The following is an 18,419-nucleotide window of genomic DNA, read 5'->3' on the forward strand; positions in this document are numbered from 1 at the left end:
TCAGTTTTTTTTTTATAATTTGTCTGTAATTGGAATGCAATTGGAGTTTATTGGATTCATTTATTTTGTAAAAAAAACCATTTAACTAACAAAAGCAAGTCCTGTAATAATCATTCTGCAGGAAGTGACATCATTTTGGTGAATTAAATAACAGCACAAACATCAGTGAATATTAATAATTGTGACATAATTCTAAATAAATTCAGTGACTAAATTTTATTAGCATCCCTTTTACTAATATGACGATGACGTTTACAGAATAAGTTTGCTTCTTTTTTTATAAAGCATTTCATTTTGAATCATTCCACTTACAATCAAATTATTTTATGAACACCAGAGACTTCATGAAAGTTCTTCAGTTGTTTATTTTATCAAAGCAATTTTATTAAAAGATTATGCATCTGTTTGCATTTCATGAGCTGTGCAAAAAGGCTAATTATAACAGAAATACAAGTAAAAAACAAAAAAACAAAAAACACAGAAACAAAAGAGTCTGCAGGTTTAACGTTTAAAAGTTAGTTCCATGAACTAATGTTACACACTCACACTGAAATAAATAAATAAAATAATCTTTATTTTAGAGTTTCACAAGGCTGATAATGTTCCATAGGTATGATAACATAAAAAGCATGACGTTATTACTGTATAAACAGACATGATGAGCTAAACTTCAGTTGACTTTCCTATGATGCTTGTCCCTTGAACCTGTAAAGAAAAAAGTGTGAATGAAAATATAAATATGCACAATATTCCAAATCTCAACCCAACTGAAAAATAGCAAATAGCTTGTTTAACGTACAATGTTGTATTTTTATAAATAATAATAAAACAGATGAATTTGTAGGCCGTACTTTACAACATGGCTGGTCCCTGGTTTGGCCCGGTAGGTTAGTCGTGGGTTTAACGTTGCATTCGTGTTTTTGGGCAAACGGCTTTTTCACCTCAGATGGGGCGTGGTCACAGTCTCCACCAATCACAGACGAGCAGCTGTGACCAGAGCTGCTGAAGCAACTAACACTTTCTCCTGAGGACACCGAACTCTCCACTGAAACACAAGTTAATTTTTCTGAACCCACTAGCAGATGTTTATTGAATAAATTTACTTAACTTTGATACTTTTTTTTTTCTTTTAGAAAACAAGACTTTGTCATTTTGCTTCTGTATCTGATTCAAGAATGTGTGTTGGGAAATAATCTACATTTTAAATTGTACTTCTAGTGACCACAACTTTCAAATTAGACATTGCATATGAAGAAGGACATACCCAGTGCACTCTGGTTTCCACTCTCCTGGTCTAAATCATCTTCCTCCAGGATCCCGTGGACGTACCGAACAACATCTCCTCCGCTAGGGCCGATCAGATGACCCACAGAAGACGTGGATCCCCACCCAGAGCAAGAGGACGACTGGCTTCCAGAGGATGATGTACAGCTGGCCGAGCCGACAGAATTCAACCGGAGGACAGGAATCCCACCTGCGGTATCATACAGTGTTAAATAAGATCGACTTCTTCGGCCAGCCAGTGTTTAATCATGATAGGTGCTTCACCTCGTCCTGTCGGAGCGCAGTTGATGGCTCGGTCATTGATGGCCATCTCACTGGGCTGGATATCCATGAAGGGTTTATGTCCGATTCCCATGAACACCCTCTCCTGCATACGGATCTCTGTGTGAAGGTCAGCAGACACACAGTCTGAGATATATTATATGGCCCTTCCCATATGTGTGTTAATACATTGGTTTTAAATTTTTAAAGATTTGTTTTTTGTTTTTTTATCATGACATATATATATTATGTTAGTTTATCATGGTAAATAAATAATTAAGTTAATTTTATGAAAGGACATTAAATTGATCAAAAGTGACAGCAAATTTATAAATTGTATTAAAGATTTGTATTTCAAATAAATGCTGTTTTTTTTTTTTAATTTTCTATTCATTAAATAATCTTGAAGTGCTTTGAACATATAACATGTTTCAGCAAATCAGCATATTAGAATGATTTCTGAAGATCATGTGACTGAAGACTGGAGTAATGATGCTGAAAATACAGCTTTGATCACAGAAATAAATTACATTTTATAATATATTCTCATAGAAAACAGCTGTTTTAAATTGTAATAATATTTCACAATATTAGTATTTTTGCTGTAGTTTTTTTATATCAAATGCAGCCTTGGTGAGCAAAAGAGACTTTTTTCAAGAACATTTAAAAATGTATATTTTAAGAAGTGACAGCACAAACATCAGAAAGTATTATCAATGGATTTGATGAATTCTGTATGTTTTGTGATTTTCTTATGAGCACAGAAAAGCACTATATTCTTCATCACCTGGTTAAGATCATTGCACATGTTTTCTGAATAAAATGTGGGTCTGAAATACAGAGGAACTGCTGAAATGTTAGCTGTTGTATAAAAGCAATCACTCATAGGAAGTTTCTATTGTTCTTTAATGCACACATCTACAACAGTGCAACCAATTCTAAGGAAAAGTACAGCTGTTAAACATCTTTGGCACACATCAAATGGGAGGACTGTTATCGGGAAATGCGTGCGGAGGCCATGAGGGGTGAGAGGGAGGAATACATGCATGCAGCTGCGGATGGGAGGTGAGCTTCTGTCGTTCATAATTTCCCCTTTCACTCCTTACCACATTCCTCAACATACAAGATCACATTTCAGCAGTTCTTGATAAACTCGAGCACATTCACATTTCTGGCTCTGAGGTTTTAATTTCACAATCAAACATTAGATAAAAGAACTCAAGATAACGAGTGGATTGCAACAATAATTGCATTAAATCAAGGCTTTACAGTAAACCTACAGTAGTTTACTTTAATCATTTTTTACGATTTAAATTTCAGTTAGGGATTCATTTTTTTTAACTTGTACCTGAAAAGGACTGAATTTCACAAAAATACAGAGAATAAAAGATCAAATCTAATCACAGGTTAAACTAATTTGTTTTCAAAATGTGTGTTTTCAACATATTTTGAAGAATGTTGGTAACCAAACAGTTGTTGGTCCCAATTGGCTCCTATAGTATGGAAAAAATACTATGGAAGTCAGTGGGGACCAGAAATGGTCTGGTTACCAACATTTTTCAAAATATCTTCTTCTGTGTTCAATTTTTTTTAATATGGTAACACTGTAGATTAGGAAACACGTTCACTATTAACTAAGAGTTTCCCCGCAATAAGCTCCTAATTACTGCATATTGATAGTTAGGAAGATAGTTCTTATAGTAGTTATCTTTAAGTATTGGTAGGATTAAGGCATCACGATTATACTCATGCAAAATAAGGCATTAATATGTGCTTTATAAGTACTAATAAATAGCCAATGTGCTAGATATATGGTTGTTGTATCACGATTATACTCATGCAAAATAACAAGTGCACATAAAAGAAAGTAAAATTTATAATCACAAAAATAGCACACTTTTCAGTATTAAACATTTGGTAATTAATTTAAGAGTGCTTTACATATAAAGATAGTAAAATAATCAATGAAAAACATCACACAGTGCTCATTCAAAAAATGCACAGCTAAACAGATGAATTTTGAGTCTCAATTTAAAAGTGGCTAATGTTTTAGCACATCTGATCTCTTCTGGAAGTTGATTCTGACTGTGGGCGGCATAATAACTAAAAGCGGACTCCCCTTGTTTTGTGTGAACCCTTGGTATTTATCAGCAACTAGTTAATAGTGAACAGAATTCAAAAGTGTTACCACTACTTCAGGGAGAGTAAATGATGACAGGAAGTTTATTTTGGGGTGAACTATCCCTTTAAGCAATGCAACAACCTGAATTAAAATAAAACCTAGAGCAAGAAAGTGTGGATTAGCTCTAAACGCTTCTTAATTTATTTCACACTGGTGCAACTCACTACAATCATAATTCATGTTAATCAAGACAAAAGCTAACTGAATATCACAGTCTGCTCACCTCTGTTGAGGACGGCTTGTTCCCACAGGATCCTCTCCAGGTCTCTGGTCCAGTTCTCCTTCACTTCTCGACTCTGTGCCTGAAGGATGTACGTGTCCTGCGACTTCCTCCTTCGAAACCAGATCTCGAAACACAGCCCGCTGTCACCGGAATTATGGGTCATACCGATGTCTGAAGTCTGCGAGAGCACAGAAAGCAAAAGTGAAACAGAAAGTCATCTCTATTTTTATTTTTAGATTTACTTTGTTTTGTTGTAGTTGTTTTGGTTTAAGTTGTTGTTTGTAGATGTATGTATCATTCCCGACGTCTGTTCTGCGCGTCTTGCTGAAGAGTATGAGATCTTGGAAGAGAAAGATGTGACGGTAGCATTTCTTCTTCCTGAAGGTCAACACGAACTCATCCTGACGGATCAGCTGGCCCTGTTCCTTCAGATTCACCTGCACACACACAAACAAAACAATACAAGTGAGTAGTGAGCTGAATTTGACCACCAAATCAGGCCTATATTAATGCATTCGGCAGATGCTTTTATACTTATCAACTGCTTTTGCATTCAAAGTTTTTTTCAGTGTCTTTTAATAACAATCAAAAATGTCATCAAGTTTGTACCGAGAGGCTTGCATTCACCTTGAAAGCTATTATATCTACACTACCGGTCAAAAGTTTGGCAAAATTATGATTGTTTTGAAAGTATTATTTTCTGCTAGAAAAGGATGTATTTATTTGTTTAAATGATAATGTGGATAAGTAATATTGTGAAACATTTTTACAATTTAAAATAACTGAGTTCTATGTGAATATATTGTAAAATGTAATTTATTTCATTGATGCGCAGCTGTATTTTCAGCATCATTACTCCAGTCTTCAGTGTCACATGATCCTTCAGAAATCATTCTAATTTGCTGATTTGCTTGGGGTATAAGGAAGATTTATAAATAAATAATTAAATAAATCATTAATCAAGGATGCATTAAACTGATAAAAATAAAGACATTTATAATGCTAAAAATAAGTAAATGCTGTTCTTTTGAACTTTCTTTTCATCAAAGAATCCTGAAAAATTAAATGTATCTAATTTTTCACAAAAAAATATTCATGTTCATATGACATTTTTAATACGACAGGATTTGTATTTAAAAAAATCTGTAAGTTACTAATTATAACACTTTCACTTTCACAGTTATTCAAACAGAGAAAACATTTATACAGAATGCGAGCAAAGAACATTTAAATGTTTAAAGTGATGTATGAATGGTTTGATTGGTTTAATAAGTACTATTCCAAACTTTTGACTGGTAGAGTATAAAATTATCTTGATATGTATAGTACTTCTAAATATCCATCATCAGCTCTCATGTTGGGTTTTCAGGTGAAGGAGACTGATGTGCAGACAGACAGTGGGATGAGAGGGAAGTGAAGCGTAGGGAGCTGCTGGGAAAAGTTACCTAAGACACAACTCTTTTTCAACAAAAACAGCGGACAGAACTGAGAGTGATCCTGTTCAGGTGAAACCCCGATGTGAATGTGTCTTTGAGTTTGTATTAGGTGAGCGTTAAGAGCACGGCTAAACCTTTAAGGTTTCAGACTTTCATGTTACATAAGAGTACAGTAACTCAGCTTTCTAAGCACACATTGAGCTGATGTGCAGGTGGAGGGAGTGTACTAGTTAGTGCACTTTTCTTTTTAAAGCATGCAGTCCGAAAATAAATGCATGAAATATGAAGGTATTTATCTTTCTAATTACAGACAGTGTGTGATGTGGGCAAAACTCGCCTTCAGCTCCCCTTTAACCATCCTGTTCTAAAAAATATCTCTATTTCAGTCAGCATTTAGTTTGCAAATATGTTTTGCCATAATGTTTAATGCAAAACAACACATATAATAGATTTACGAGTGAGTAAACACTACATACATAAGTTAACGCTACTGTACATTTTCTGAATAAATTATGGTGATGTTTGCCTGTGCAAGATGATGGGTGCTGCTATGGTTTTTCTAAGGTGTTTTAGCGGCCTTTAGTGTTGCTATGCCGTTGCTAAGGTGTTTTAAAGGACAAAAGGATCAATTGAATTTATTTGTGTTTTTTGTGTTTTGAATGGTGAGGATGTTGAGGTAGCTGTTCATTTTCTGAACTTTTTATAAGCTTTTGTTTCGCTGTAGTTTATCTCAAATCACTAACACTATAATAGTGACACTTGCCATGACGTGCATTTCTAAATTAGAGGGTTGAAGAAAAAATTTGCCTAGAATGGATTTGGGGTTTTCTCATTTCTCTCACTCCAGTGTTATGTATATACTGTTATACACTGTAAAAAAAATAATAATAATAATTTTGAGATTTTTGCCATTTCAACTTTTTTTTTTGTTTTTTGAGACATAACTATTTTTTTTTAATTGTCCAGACAACAAGAAAATTTTAGTTTATTGGCCCTCAACTAAGTTGAAAGTTGAATGAACCAGAGTAACTGTTGTTTCAACTCAAAAAATGCTAAATAAATTAACATTACATTTTTGTATTGTTTTTACAGTGTAGTATTTATTCATATTGTATTAATATGTTTTAAATATATATTTTGAAATGTAATTTTAATTTTAATTTAAGTTTTAGTAATGTTATCCTTAATTTAAAAACAAACATTTTTATTAAACTTTATTTTATATTTATTAATTACTTAATTCATATTTTTAAATTAGTTTAATATTTTAAAATGATAATTTAAAAATAATCAAATTAAAAATGGGACTATTTTAGTAATTCAATTAATTTAGTTGCCAAGGCATTAATTCAAACTTTTCTTTTTTTAACTTTAATTTTTTCATCTAATACATATATATATATGTGTGTGTGTGTGTGTGTGTGTGTGTGTGTGTGTGTGTGTGTGTTTAATATTTATATATATTTTACTTTATTTCAGATTTATTTTAATTACTGAAATAAATGTATAGTTTATAGATTATATTACTTGAATTAATAAGCCCATTTTGAGGAAAAAAATCAGAAGCATTACACTTTAAAAAAAAACTATAAACTGATTCTTTGGCTACTGAGTGTAAAGATTAATGAATAATGGCCCAAAGAGAAAATCTTATGTTAAATTTTTATTTAATTATTATTATTTTTTAAGAGCACGAGGTACATAAAAATGCACTTCAATGAATTACTTAATTACATAATTTTATTAGTATAATTAATAACTATTATTAGTATATTTGTAAAGTATTTTTATAGTTAAGTGTTTGAAAATGTGTAAATTACATTTTAATGTTTTTTTTTTATTTTAGTTACTTGCCAAGGCAACATTCCTAATTTTTAATTTTTTAAGATTTTTTTTAATTTATTGTATTTTTTATTTATTTCTTTTTATTTTTTTTTTTTATTTTTTTTTATATTTTAACAGTTTTAGAGATAACGCTCACATCACAGTCCTGGATGTCGTCCATGGCGAGCAGGTCGTTGCCGTGGCGGAGCTGGAACTGGATGATGTTCAGCGCGGTCTGTATCTCGAGCCGCTCGTGTCCTGCATGCGCTCCGGTCTCACACTCACACAGCATGTCCTGCAGCAGCAGACCGTATTTACTGATGCGCTGCACGGGCTTCAGCAGATACGAGGACAGATCCATCTTATCACCCAGCAGCTGTTGCTTCTGCTGCAATTCACATCACATAACTCATAATTAATAAACACTCAAAACACTTTAAACTGATTCAGTAGATGCTGAATGTAAACTTCTGAGTCTAAAGTATATATATATATATTTTATATATAATTTTTTATATATTATTTTACTCCTAATTGCATTGTTTTTATATTTCTGAAGTTGTGCAATTTAAAAGTATTTATGTTTTATGTTGAAATTGTACATTTCTGTGTCTGTCTAAATGTAAAATAAATGCATATATTCGTATTCATCTGAATACTAATGAAATTACCTTAAAGCATCACATATGGATCACTTCTGGAGGAAGATCTCACCTTAAAGAACTCTTTCCCGTGATCGATGAGCAGTCTCTCAGAGCGAGGCTTGTTCTTGCTGTACAATGCGTACAGGCCGAAGTTTTCTTTCTGAATTTGTGAGATACAGTGTTAGAATCACTGGTGCAAACAGGGCCTTTTTGTCTCTTCTATGAAGACATTTGAAGTGTATCTCTGTCATATTACATGAGTGGGATGTACTTCTTTGAACAAAAAAAACAAAAAACAAAAAACAAAAAACAAGATCTGTAAACAAATATATAACATTTTGATAACTGACACATTTTACCTTAAATTCTGTAATGCATCCAACCATTTCACTTCTATTTATTTTTTTTTTTAGTAATATTCATTGTAATATTCATGTAGTTTAAATAATATATCAGTTTGTTTTACAGTTATGAAAATATGCATTAAAGAAATATATAAGAGATTTAATATTTTTAAGACATTTTTAACACATGGTCCCTCTGTCACACCCTCAGCTTGTTCCCTCAGCCCCAGTCACCATTGCCAGTCACCATCCACTCAATCTCCCATGCACCGCCCACGTGAAACCGTCACCTGAATAACTAATTACCTGCACCTGCACCAGCAATCACCACACCTTTTAAAATACTCACCTCACTCACTCACCGGCTGGAATCAAGATTGCATGGACATTCTTTGTGGATCTTCTGCCTGCCTCCTCCTCGTGGACCTTAGGTGTGGCTCTGTGGAGATTCAGACACATCGATTAAGGGGAAGTGACTCTTTGTTGTACTGGCTTAGCTCTGTACTTGAACTCACCAGTTGATCAGTGCTTGGAGATTCACCGTCTGTGACCACACTTACCTGCTCTGTTATAGTGCTATGCTAATAAAGCTTCACGAAAATACTTACCCGTCTTCTCCCTCTCCTTGTGTGGATGTGACAGGATCCCAGCCCCTAAAACAGAACTTCATATCTCCCATGGATGTTAACGCTGCAGCTCAGGGAGCTGCTCCGGACCCGTTCACCGAAATGGTGACTGCCCTCCGCCAAGTACTACAGTCAGTTTCACCACCCACCGAAACCGGTGCTTCCGCCACCAACAGCACGCCCCTTGCACGTCCCACGTGCTATACGGGTGAACCGAGTGGCTGCAGTGGGTTTATTCTGCAGTGCTCACTGTTCGTCAACGCGAATACCTGTAAATTCCCCAATGAGGCCACCAAAGTCGCCTTTGTGATCTCTCTTCTCACCGGACGAGCGCTACAATGGGCAGAGGCTCTTTGGAGGCTCCAAAAGTCCAGTTCTATCCTCATTCGACGCCTTCGTCACTCACCTCCAGGAAGTGTTTCGGGGTGGCTCTAACTCCTCTCTCAATCCATGATGAAACTCTTAAATCTCCGGCAGGGAGCCGCTGAAATACACGACTACACTCTCCGTTTCCGAACATTAGCCGCCACCAGTGGTTGGAAAAACCAAATTGCCCTACTAGCTGCGTACCGTAAAGGTTTATAAAACCCCAGATCAGAAAGCAAATGGTCATTTACGACGATAATGTCAGTCTAGAGACATTCATTAGAAAGACAATAAATGTTGCTCAGCATCTCTCGGCTTGTGCCTCAACGGCTTCATATGCCATCTCTCCATCGGCCAGAACGCCCTCGCCCCAACGAGACCAGGAGGAACCCATGATCACCGACTCCTACCGCCTAGAAGCCTCTGAACGGAGGCGCCGTATCCAGGAGCGGCTGTGTTTATACTGTGGCGAGGCCACTCACCTGATCCACGCCTGCCCAGTCCGTCCGCCTCGCCCAATGGTGAGTACAGTCTCATTTACCCCATCAGTATCTCACATACCTCATATCAAAGCCCAGATAAACAATTAACTCACGTAATCTTTCCATCCATGTCCTGGTGGATTCCGGAGCCGCCAGCAACTTCATCTCATCTCACTTCGTAAAACAAGCACCGTATTTCCCATCATCCAGAATGAGACTACTTACCGTATCACTACCATTCAGGGATCACCATTGGGCGGTGGCAAAATAACTAGAAGGACACACGAGCTACAACTCGTTCTGCCCCACGGACACCGGGAACAACTGGCCCTCCTCGTACTTCCTCGCGCTAACCGTTGACGTCGTCCTGGGTAGGCCATGGCTGGCCCAACATAATCCACAAATCAACTGGAGCACAGGGGAAATCCAGGCATGGGACCCGGAATGCCAGAGTCACATTCACCGTTCAACCAGTCCAGAGTTCACAGTCTGCGCCACCGCATCTTCAATTGCACTCCACCTCCATAGGAAGACGTGCCCTTTACTCCTCCTACTCCGATGTGTTCAGCAAGGAACAAGCCACCCGGTTACCACCTCATCGGCCCTGGGATTGTAGTATCGACCTGCTGCCAGGAGCCAAACTATCGCATGGGAAAATATATCCACTCTCCCGTCCTGAGCAGGTGGCGATGGAGGAATACATCCAGGAGGCGCTCTCGATCAGGGGGTTCATCAGACCATCCACATCTCCAGCTGCATCCAGTTTTCTTCTTCGTCCCCAAAAAGGATGGCGGACTTCGACCATGCATCGACTATCGGGTGCTAAATGACGCCACCGTCAAGTTCGCCTACCCGTTACCACTCGTTCCGGCGGCTCTGGAGGAACTGCGCGAAGCCAAGGTGTTCACCAAACTCGACCTCCGCAGTGCCTACAACCTGATCCGTGGAATCCGAGAGGGAGACGAGTGGAAGACTGCCTTCATCACCCCTGCTGGGCACTACGAATATCAGGTGATGCCCTATGGACTTGCTAACAGTCCATCCATCTTCCAGAGTTTCATGAACGAAATATTCCGTGATTATCTCCACCAATTCGTGATTGTCTACATAGACGATATCCTGATCTACTCCCGGAACATAGAAGAACACCAAACCCATGTCTGCCACGTTTTACAACGACTCCGAGACCATCACCTCTACCTAAAAGCTGAGAAGTGCGAGTTTCACTGCACTACTGTCTCCTTCCTCGGATACGTGATCTCTGCGGAGGGAGTTCATATGGAGTCTGCCAAGGTGGATGCTGTGGCCAACTGGGCGGAGCCCACAACGGTGAAAGAACTCCAGCGTTTCCTTGGCTTCGCCAATTTCTACCGACGTTTTATCAAGAACTACAGCCTGCACTCGGCTCCTCTGAACATCCCTCCTAAAAGGAGGTCAGCGCCAGCTGCGCTGGACATCCCAAGCTCGAGAGGCCTTCGGCCATCTTAAACACCTCTTCACCTCAGCACCCATTCTTCGACATCCTCCCGACCCGTCCAAGCCTTTCGTCGTAGAGGTTGATGCGGCCAACCACGGCATTGGAGCCGTGTTATCCCAATGGTCTGGTGAACCTTGCTCCACTCCATCCGTGTGCAGTACTTCTCTAGGAAAACTCTCTCCTGCCGAATGCAATATGGTATCGGAGACCGTGAGTTGTTGGCCATTAAACTCGCCCTTGAGGAGTGGCGGCACTGGCTAGAGCGGGAGCCCAGTTTCCATTCACTGTTGTCACCGACCACAAAAAATCTCCAATATCTGCAGAACGCCAAAAGACTCAATGCTCGTCAGGCTCGTTGGTCACTCTCTTCTTTGCTCGCTTTAATTTCAGATCACGTATCAGCCCGGTCACAGAAACACTAAAGCAGATGCCCTGTCCCGTATGTACTCACCAGAACCAGACACCAACGAGCCTGATTCGATTCTGACACATTCCGTTTTCCTCGCGCCCATCCTCTGGCAGATCGACGAGGAAATTCGAGCCGCCACCCTCGAGGAGCCTGCACCTCCGGAGGTTCCCACGGGTCTTATATACGTGCCCACAAGCCAGCGACTCCCTCTACTGGAAAGTGCGCACACGTCACCTGGCTCAGGACACCCTGGCAGCAGGCGAACCCTCTCGCTCATCCAGCAGAAGTACTGGTGGCCGAACATGGTTCGTGACGTTACCCGGTACATCCTCGGATGCTCGGTCTGCGCCGTTACCACCACACCTCGTCAACTTCCCGTAGGTAAATTACAACCACTGCCCATTCCTCGCCGACCCTGGACCCATCTAGGGGTGGATTTCGCCACTGACCTTCCCCCCTCACGGGGGTACCTACCATTCTGGTTGTTGTAGATCGTTTTTCTAAATCCTGTAAACTAATCCCTTTAAAAGGTCTTCCCACAGCGTTCGAGACCGCCGAAGCCCTCTTCACCAACGTGTTCCTGAATTATGGCACTCCAGAGGACATTGTATCGGACAGAGGTCCTCAGTTTATTTCCAGAGTCTGGCGAGCGTTTTTCCAGCTTTCTCAGGGGACATCCGTCAGTTTATCTTCTGGATATCATCCACAGACCAACGGCCAGACCGAGCGGAAGATTCAAGAAATCTCACGGTACCTCCGTACTTACTGCTCTCAAACACCAGGATACCTGGAGCCAGTATCTGCCGTGGGCTGAGTATGCCCAAAACTCCCTTCGCCAAACCACTACAGGCTTAACCCCTTTTCAATGTGTTTTAGGCTATCAACCACCGCTGTTTCCCTGGTCAGGAGAAGTCTCTGAGGTGCCCGCGGTAGATCACTGGTTCCAGGAGAGCGAGAGGGTGTGGGACTCAGCTCACATCCATCTCCAACGGGCAGTTCGGAGGCATACAGAGACCGCTAACCGCCGCAGATCGCCTAATCCCGTCTATCTACCTGGAGACAAGGTTTGGCTCTCCACTCGGGATATCCGCCTCCGACTGCCCTGCAAAAAGCTGAGTCCCCGCTACATAGGGCCGTTCACCATCCATTCCCAGATAAATCCCGTCACCTACCGCCTGGACCTACCACCACGCTACCGGATTTCACCCACGTTTCACGTCTCACTGTTAAAACGTCACACTGATCCAGTTTCTCCTTCCTCCACAGAGCCGGAACCGCCTCCCCCTCCAGACCAACCCGAGATCCTGGGAGACAGCATCAACCAGGTCCAAGAGATCCTCGACTCCCGGCGGCGGAACGGCCACCTGGAGTACCTCATAGATTGGGAGGGGTTCGGTCCCGAGGAGAGGTCGTGGGTACCACGCAACGACATCCTGGACCCGGCTCTCCTCGAGAGTTCCACCGACAACACCCGGACCGCCCGGCTCCCAGAGGTCGTGGTCGTCCCCGTCGCCGCTCTAGGGTGCCTGGAGTCACCCGTGGAGGGGGGGGTAGTGTCACACCCTCAGCTTGTTCCCTCAGCCCCAGTCACCATTGCCAGTCACCATCCACTCAATCTCCCATGCACCGCCCACGTGAACCGTCACCTGAATACTAATTACCTGCACCTGCACCAGCAATCACCACACCTTTTAAATACTCACCTCACTCACTCACCACCGGCTGGAATCAAGATTGCATGGACATTCTTTGTGGATCTTCTGCCTGCTCCTCGTGGACCGTAGTTGTGGCTCTGTGGAGATTCAGACACATCGATTAAGGGAAGTGACTCATTTGTTGTACTGGCTTTGCTCTGTACTTGAACTCACCAGTTGATCAGTGCTTGAAGATTCACCGTCTGTGACCACACTTACCTGCTCTGTTATAGTGCTATGCTAATAAAGCTTCACGAAAATACTTACCCGTCTTCTCCTCTCCTTGTGTGGATGTGACACCCTCATATTCTCTAATGCATCCAAGCATTTTACTTTAAAAAAAAAAAAATAATAATAATAATATATATATATATATATATATATATATATCAGTATTCATGGTTCAATTTAAATAATATATCAGATTTTTTGCCATACATTTTATTTAATTGTAATATTCATGCAATTTGAATAATATATCAGGGTTTATTTAATTATTGTTATTTTTTTTGCATTACAGTTATGATAATGTGTATTAAAAAATGTGCATTAAAGTAATTTGTTTTAAATTCATAAGAAAATGGGGGAGGACTTTGACAACATGTTTTCCCCTCAAATTCTAATAATTTTACTTAAAAAAAACAAACAAAAAAAAAACAATTAAAGCAGTACAAATATAACAAACTTTACAATGATATATAAGTACCTTGCAATTTAATGCCTTAGTACCTTGCAAATTTATTTTACTTTTTTTTGGCTTAGCTATGAAAATACATAATTTTTTTTTACATTAACTTAGCAAAAATGATCTTAATTGACTTTCAAATAATGCAAACAAATATTAATGTTTCTAAAATTATGATGTCCTACAAATGACAAATATCTAGGCTTAATTTTCTTATGCAAAATATAAATTGTGTCTTATCATTTTGGGGTAAAATGTGACCTGTTTTTGAGTTTTATGGTTCTTTCATTAAAAGTGTATTTGTTTCTGGGTTGGTTAAAGCTGCTTTAATGGGAAACTGTGAGTGTGTCCTGCTCGGAGCGCTCACGTGTTTTAAGAAGCAGCGTCCGACGCAGAAGGGCTCCTTCAGACACAGCTCCAGCTCCTGAAGGAAGTGATGCTGGTGAAAGTCTCGCAGCTTCTCCAGGTTTCCAAAGATGCTTCCTCTCTGTCCCCGCAGGTCCTGAGGCACGTCGGGACGCTCCAGCTCCGGCATGTAGTTCTCCACCACGTACCCCAGCGCTCTCACATACTCTCTCTCCGTCTGAAGCAGCTCCTTCATGATGCGCTGGAGTTTACTGTCAGGACACCAACAGAGACATTGCAGCTGTCTGACATGATCCCTGTTCTCTTCTACAACACTGACTTTATTTACAATTACAAATACATAGCAGACAAACAGATATATGGTAAATATTTCAAAATCTGACATCATTTTAGTGCCAGGACAAGTATAATATATGAGTTGAGTATATCTTACATTGCAGTAATGGTATACATCACATAAATCTAGTTATTTGTGGTGGAAATAATATTATATAATATTATAATATAACTATTTTAATAAATATTGCTTTAACAATATTAAAACTGAATTTATAATGGAAACTATATTTTGGATAATATCATATTAAAAATGTTATTCAATATATTTTATTATAATATTAAAAGTTTAATATAATATTACAATTATTTAATTGTATTCCTATTAAAACTATATTAAATATCATGTGGTAATGTTTGTTTTATTTTGAAGTAAAAATGGAAAATATATTTATGGATAATATCATATTAATGCTATTTAATTAAATGTTTGATTATAATATCAAACCTATTTATTTGAATAATATTTAAATTATATTAAAATTATATTAAATAGTCATGATATTGATTATTTTATTTAGAATTTGCAGTGAAAATATGTTACTGGATAATATAATATAATATGAAAGCTTGTTTATTAAGTAAATTGTTTTATTATAATATTGAAACTTTTATTTTTATAATATTAAAACTATATTAAATAACCATGTGGCAATAATATTTGTATTTAGAATTTATAATAAGATCCCTATTTTTTGGATAATATCATATTAAAAATATGTAATTAAATATTGTTTTATTATAATGTTAAAACTTTAATGGAAATTTTGAATGGAAACTATATTTTTGGATAATATCATATTTAATGATTTAATGGAATACTGTCTTTTCATAGTATTAAATGTATTTTATTTTATAATATTTACAACTATATTATTTTTATTTTGCAAATAGAATTTAGGTAATATTTGAAACTTTTTTTTAAATAATGTTTTATTGCGATATTAAAATTGTTTTATTTAAATGATATTAATACTATAATTGTTACATTTTGAATTTGTAATGTAAACTACATTTCTGGATAAAAATAAAGGTGCTTCATCTCGGGTGATAATTTTCTTGTTGTTTGGAACTTGATGGGCGCAAACCAAAAGATGAGATTATTAACAGATGAATGATATGTTCCCTCTCTTCATAACTTGTCCAGCTCTTGTCTGTCTCGTTTCTCAAAAGCATTGTGATCATAAGTTGATTGTAGAAATTACTGGTGGCAGCAGTTCCATGATCTACTTAGGCTTACAATGTTTTTGGGAAATGTAGCCCTGTATCTCTCTCATTAAAATAATGTTGCATTGCATATATGTTGTGTTTGACTCACAGTACAGTATAGCTGTGATCCAGCATACAGTCAGGCCTGCAGATGGACTCGTCCTGCGTTCTGACAACAATATCTGATTGTGTTGCTGGTGAAATCAAGCTCTGGCGGTCAGATCTGGTGTCAGTGCTGGTCTCATTGACGTCGGCTTGGCTCAGTCCAGAAGAGCTGGAACAGAAGCTGTCCTGGTGAGACAGTTTACAGCTCTGTCCATCCCATGATGCTCTGCTTGAGTCACTCTCTTGACAGGAAGCTGCACGTGTCTGGACTTTGTGTTTAACTGCAGCATTGGGTTTCCACATAGAAACATGATCGTTAGTGAGTCGTAAACACGAGCCTTCACTACGTGAGCGGACCAGGGCTTTATAATGTGGTGAACGGTTGAGCTCATTGACCCGGCCTGACTTTCTGAGATCACTGTCGCTGTGAGAGTACATCCGACGGCCATTGTGTGATGTGGAAACTTTGCCTTCACTTTGTCTTCTTCCTTCCTCTTTGAGCTTGAATGAGTGTTGAAGACCCATGTTTTCAGTCATTGTCGGGTCAGAGTTTGAAGACGGTGATGTTTCTCTCGTCACAGGCTCACAGTGAAGATCGAAATGCGTCACTGTCTCATTATCACCGTGTCCGGCTTGACTATTTTGAGTCTCCGTATGACCGCCAGCAGGGTTTGTTTGGGGGTCGGCTTCATTTTCTCCAAGGCTAGTTGTAATTACGCTCAGGGTCGGAGCTTTCAAGTGGGCCTCATCGCGTTTCGCCGCCACACTGTCTTTTTGTGGCGATCCCAGAGGCTTTTGATTTCTATAGGAGGCCTGCAGTATCTCGGTGAGCCGCTGTCTGATGTCTCGGCATTGAGCCCAGACCGCATTCCACATCCAAATCCCATCCGGGTGCCTCTCGAGCAACGCTGAGCTCTTGTCCTGAAAGTGCTGGTGTGAGAAGTCTTTGAAACGCTCCTCAAAAGCATGCAATGTACTCAAGCAGACACACATGGGAGGGTTTGTGTGTTCTAAATACTCCATACACTCTTTGACAAGAGATGAGGCCTGGAAAACAAAAGATAAAAGTCATTTCAGGCGATTAAATAGTTATGAAATGGAAGAGGTGGGCAGTTTGACATTATGATTTTGTAATGTTTTTGAAATAAGTCTCTTCTGCTCACAGAGGATGCATTTATGAGATGAAAAATACAGTAAAATCAGAAATATTATCACTGTTTAAAATAAGTTTTTTATTTGAAATTACATTTTATAAAATGTAATTTATTTCTGTGATCAAAGCTGAATTTTCAGTAGCGATCAATTCCACTTTGCATCACAGGAATAAATTGCATTTAAAAATAGTTTAAAATAGTTATTTTAGACGCCCCCTCTATCTCCCACTTCACTTCCTGTCTACCAGCTGTCCTATCAAAATAAAGGCAAAAAATGCAAAAAAAAAAAATATGAAAAATATTTTTTAATTAAATATTCAAAAAAACAGTTATTTTAAATAGTATTAGTTTTTCGCAATATCATTCCAAACTTTTGGGAATTGTGTAGATTAATTTATTTGTATTGGAATTAAATTTATTTAGACTATATTATATAATCATGTGTTAATGACTAATTAATTTAATCTTAATTCTTATAATAAATATTATATTTATTGGATAATCCAGTGAATTAAATATTTTAGAAATAAAAGGCACTTCATCTCATTTGATTATTTTCTGTTTCTTTAAAACTTAATGGATGCAAAACAAAAGATTAGATTGCTCATAATAAATGAATGAGTTGTTGTTCCTCTTCTTAACTGGTTCGAGACACGTCCCACTTTCTATCTTCATATGATTTTGTCATTCACACTTTTACGTAAAGTAAGCTGATTTTTCAGTCTATCGAATACAAACTCCCAAATGTGATCTTGTTTTTTTTTTTTATTTTTTATTTTTTTTTCTCAGTATGATTGATTAAACTATTACCTTCACTCTATAAACATAAAATTAAATTAACTTTCCTAATACACACTTTTTTTGTTCCAGGGTTCTCACAATTGTTGACTAATAATTTGTAATGAACTTTCCCATTAGCTCTCCAATTGTTTGTGATAACTGCATAAGAAATGATGCAAAATGATATCTCAAAAATAATTTTGATTCAGACTGATTCATTTAGAAATCATTTATAAATTATTTTGACTCACTGAAAATAATTCATGCACAACTGAAAAATCACTAGAGTTTGCAGAGCAAGTTTTATTTTCCCCAAGTGCAATATCACATGGATATAAATAAATATGTTACTGCTCTGCACAATTAGAAATTCTATTAGTTTTAAGATTTTTTTCATATTTTTTTAAGGCATGGAGAACACAGTTTAAAATTCTTTTGCATTTCCAGGTTTTCAAGACTGTAAAACAGATGTAAGTCTTTCAGTAATTCCCTCTTGTTGAATACTTTGTTTCACAAATTAATACATCACATT

At 38.0% G+C, this 18,419-nt stretch overlaps 1 protein-coding gene across 1 annotated transcript in view; it reads right to left on the bottom strand.

The window, feature by feature from the left end:
- Positions 1-345: 345 nt before the first annotated feature.
- Positions 346-18,419, bottom strand: part of LOC109093786 — a 38,079-nt gene continuing 20,005 nt past the window's right edge. Inside the window, exons 14-23 of the mRNA XM_042757571.1 lie at positions 15,958-17,000; positions 14,305-14,554; positions 7,925-8,014; positions 7,368-7,598; positions 4,193-4,387; positions 3,951-4,128; positions 1,549-1,665; positions 1,265-1,474; positions 852-1,045; positions 346-705 (exon numbers count right to left, since the gene is read on the bottom strand). Of these exons, the coding sequence (XP_042613505.1) occupies positions 664-705; positions 852-1,045; positions 1,265-1,474; positions 1,549-1,665; positions 3,951-4,128; positions 4,193-4,387; positions 7,368-7,598; positions 7,925-8,014; positions 14,305-14,554; positions 15,958-17,000 (2,550 nt within the window). The 3' untranslated portion in view covers positions 346-663. The remainder of the gene's footprint in view (positions 706-851; positions 1,046-1,264; positions 1,475-1,548; positions 1,666-3,950; positions 4,129-4,192; positions 4,388-7,367; positions 7,599-7,924; positions 8,015-14,304; positions 14,555-15,957; positions 17,001-18,419) is intronic.

This window comes from Cyprinus carpio, chromosome A6 (assembly GCF_018340385.1).
Source record: "Cyprinus carpio isolate SPL01 chromosome A6, ASM1834038v1, whole genome shotgun sequence".
Classification (NCBI taxonomy): Eukaryota; Metazoa; Chordata; class Actinopteri; order Cypriniformes; family Cyprinidae; genus Cyprinus; species Cyprinus carpio.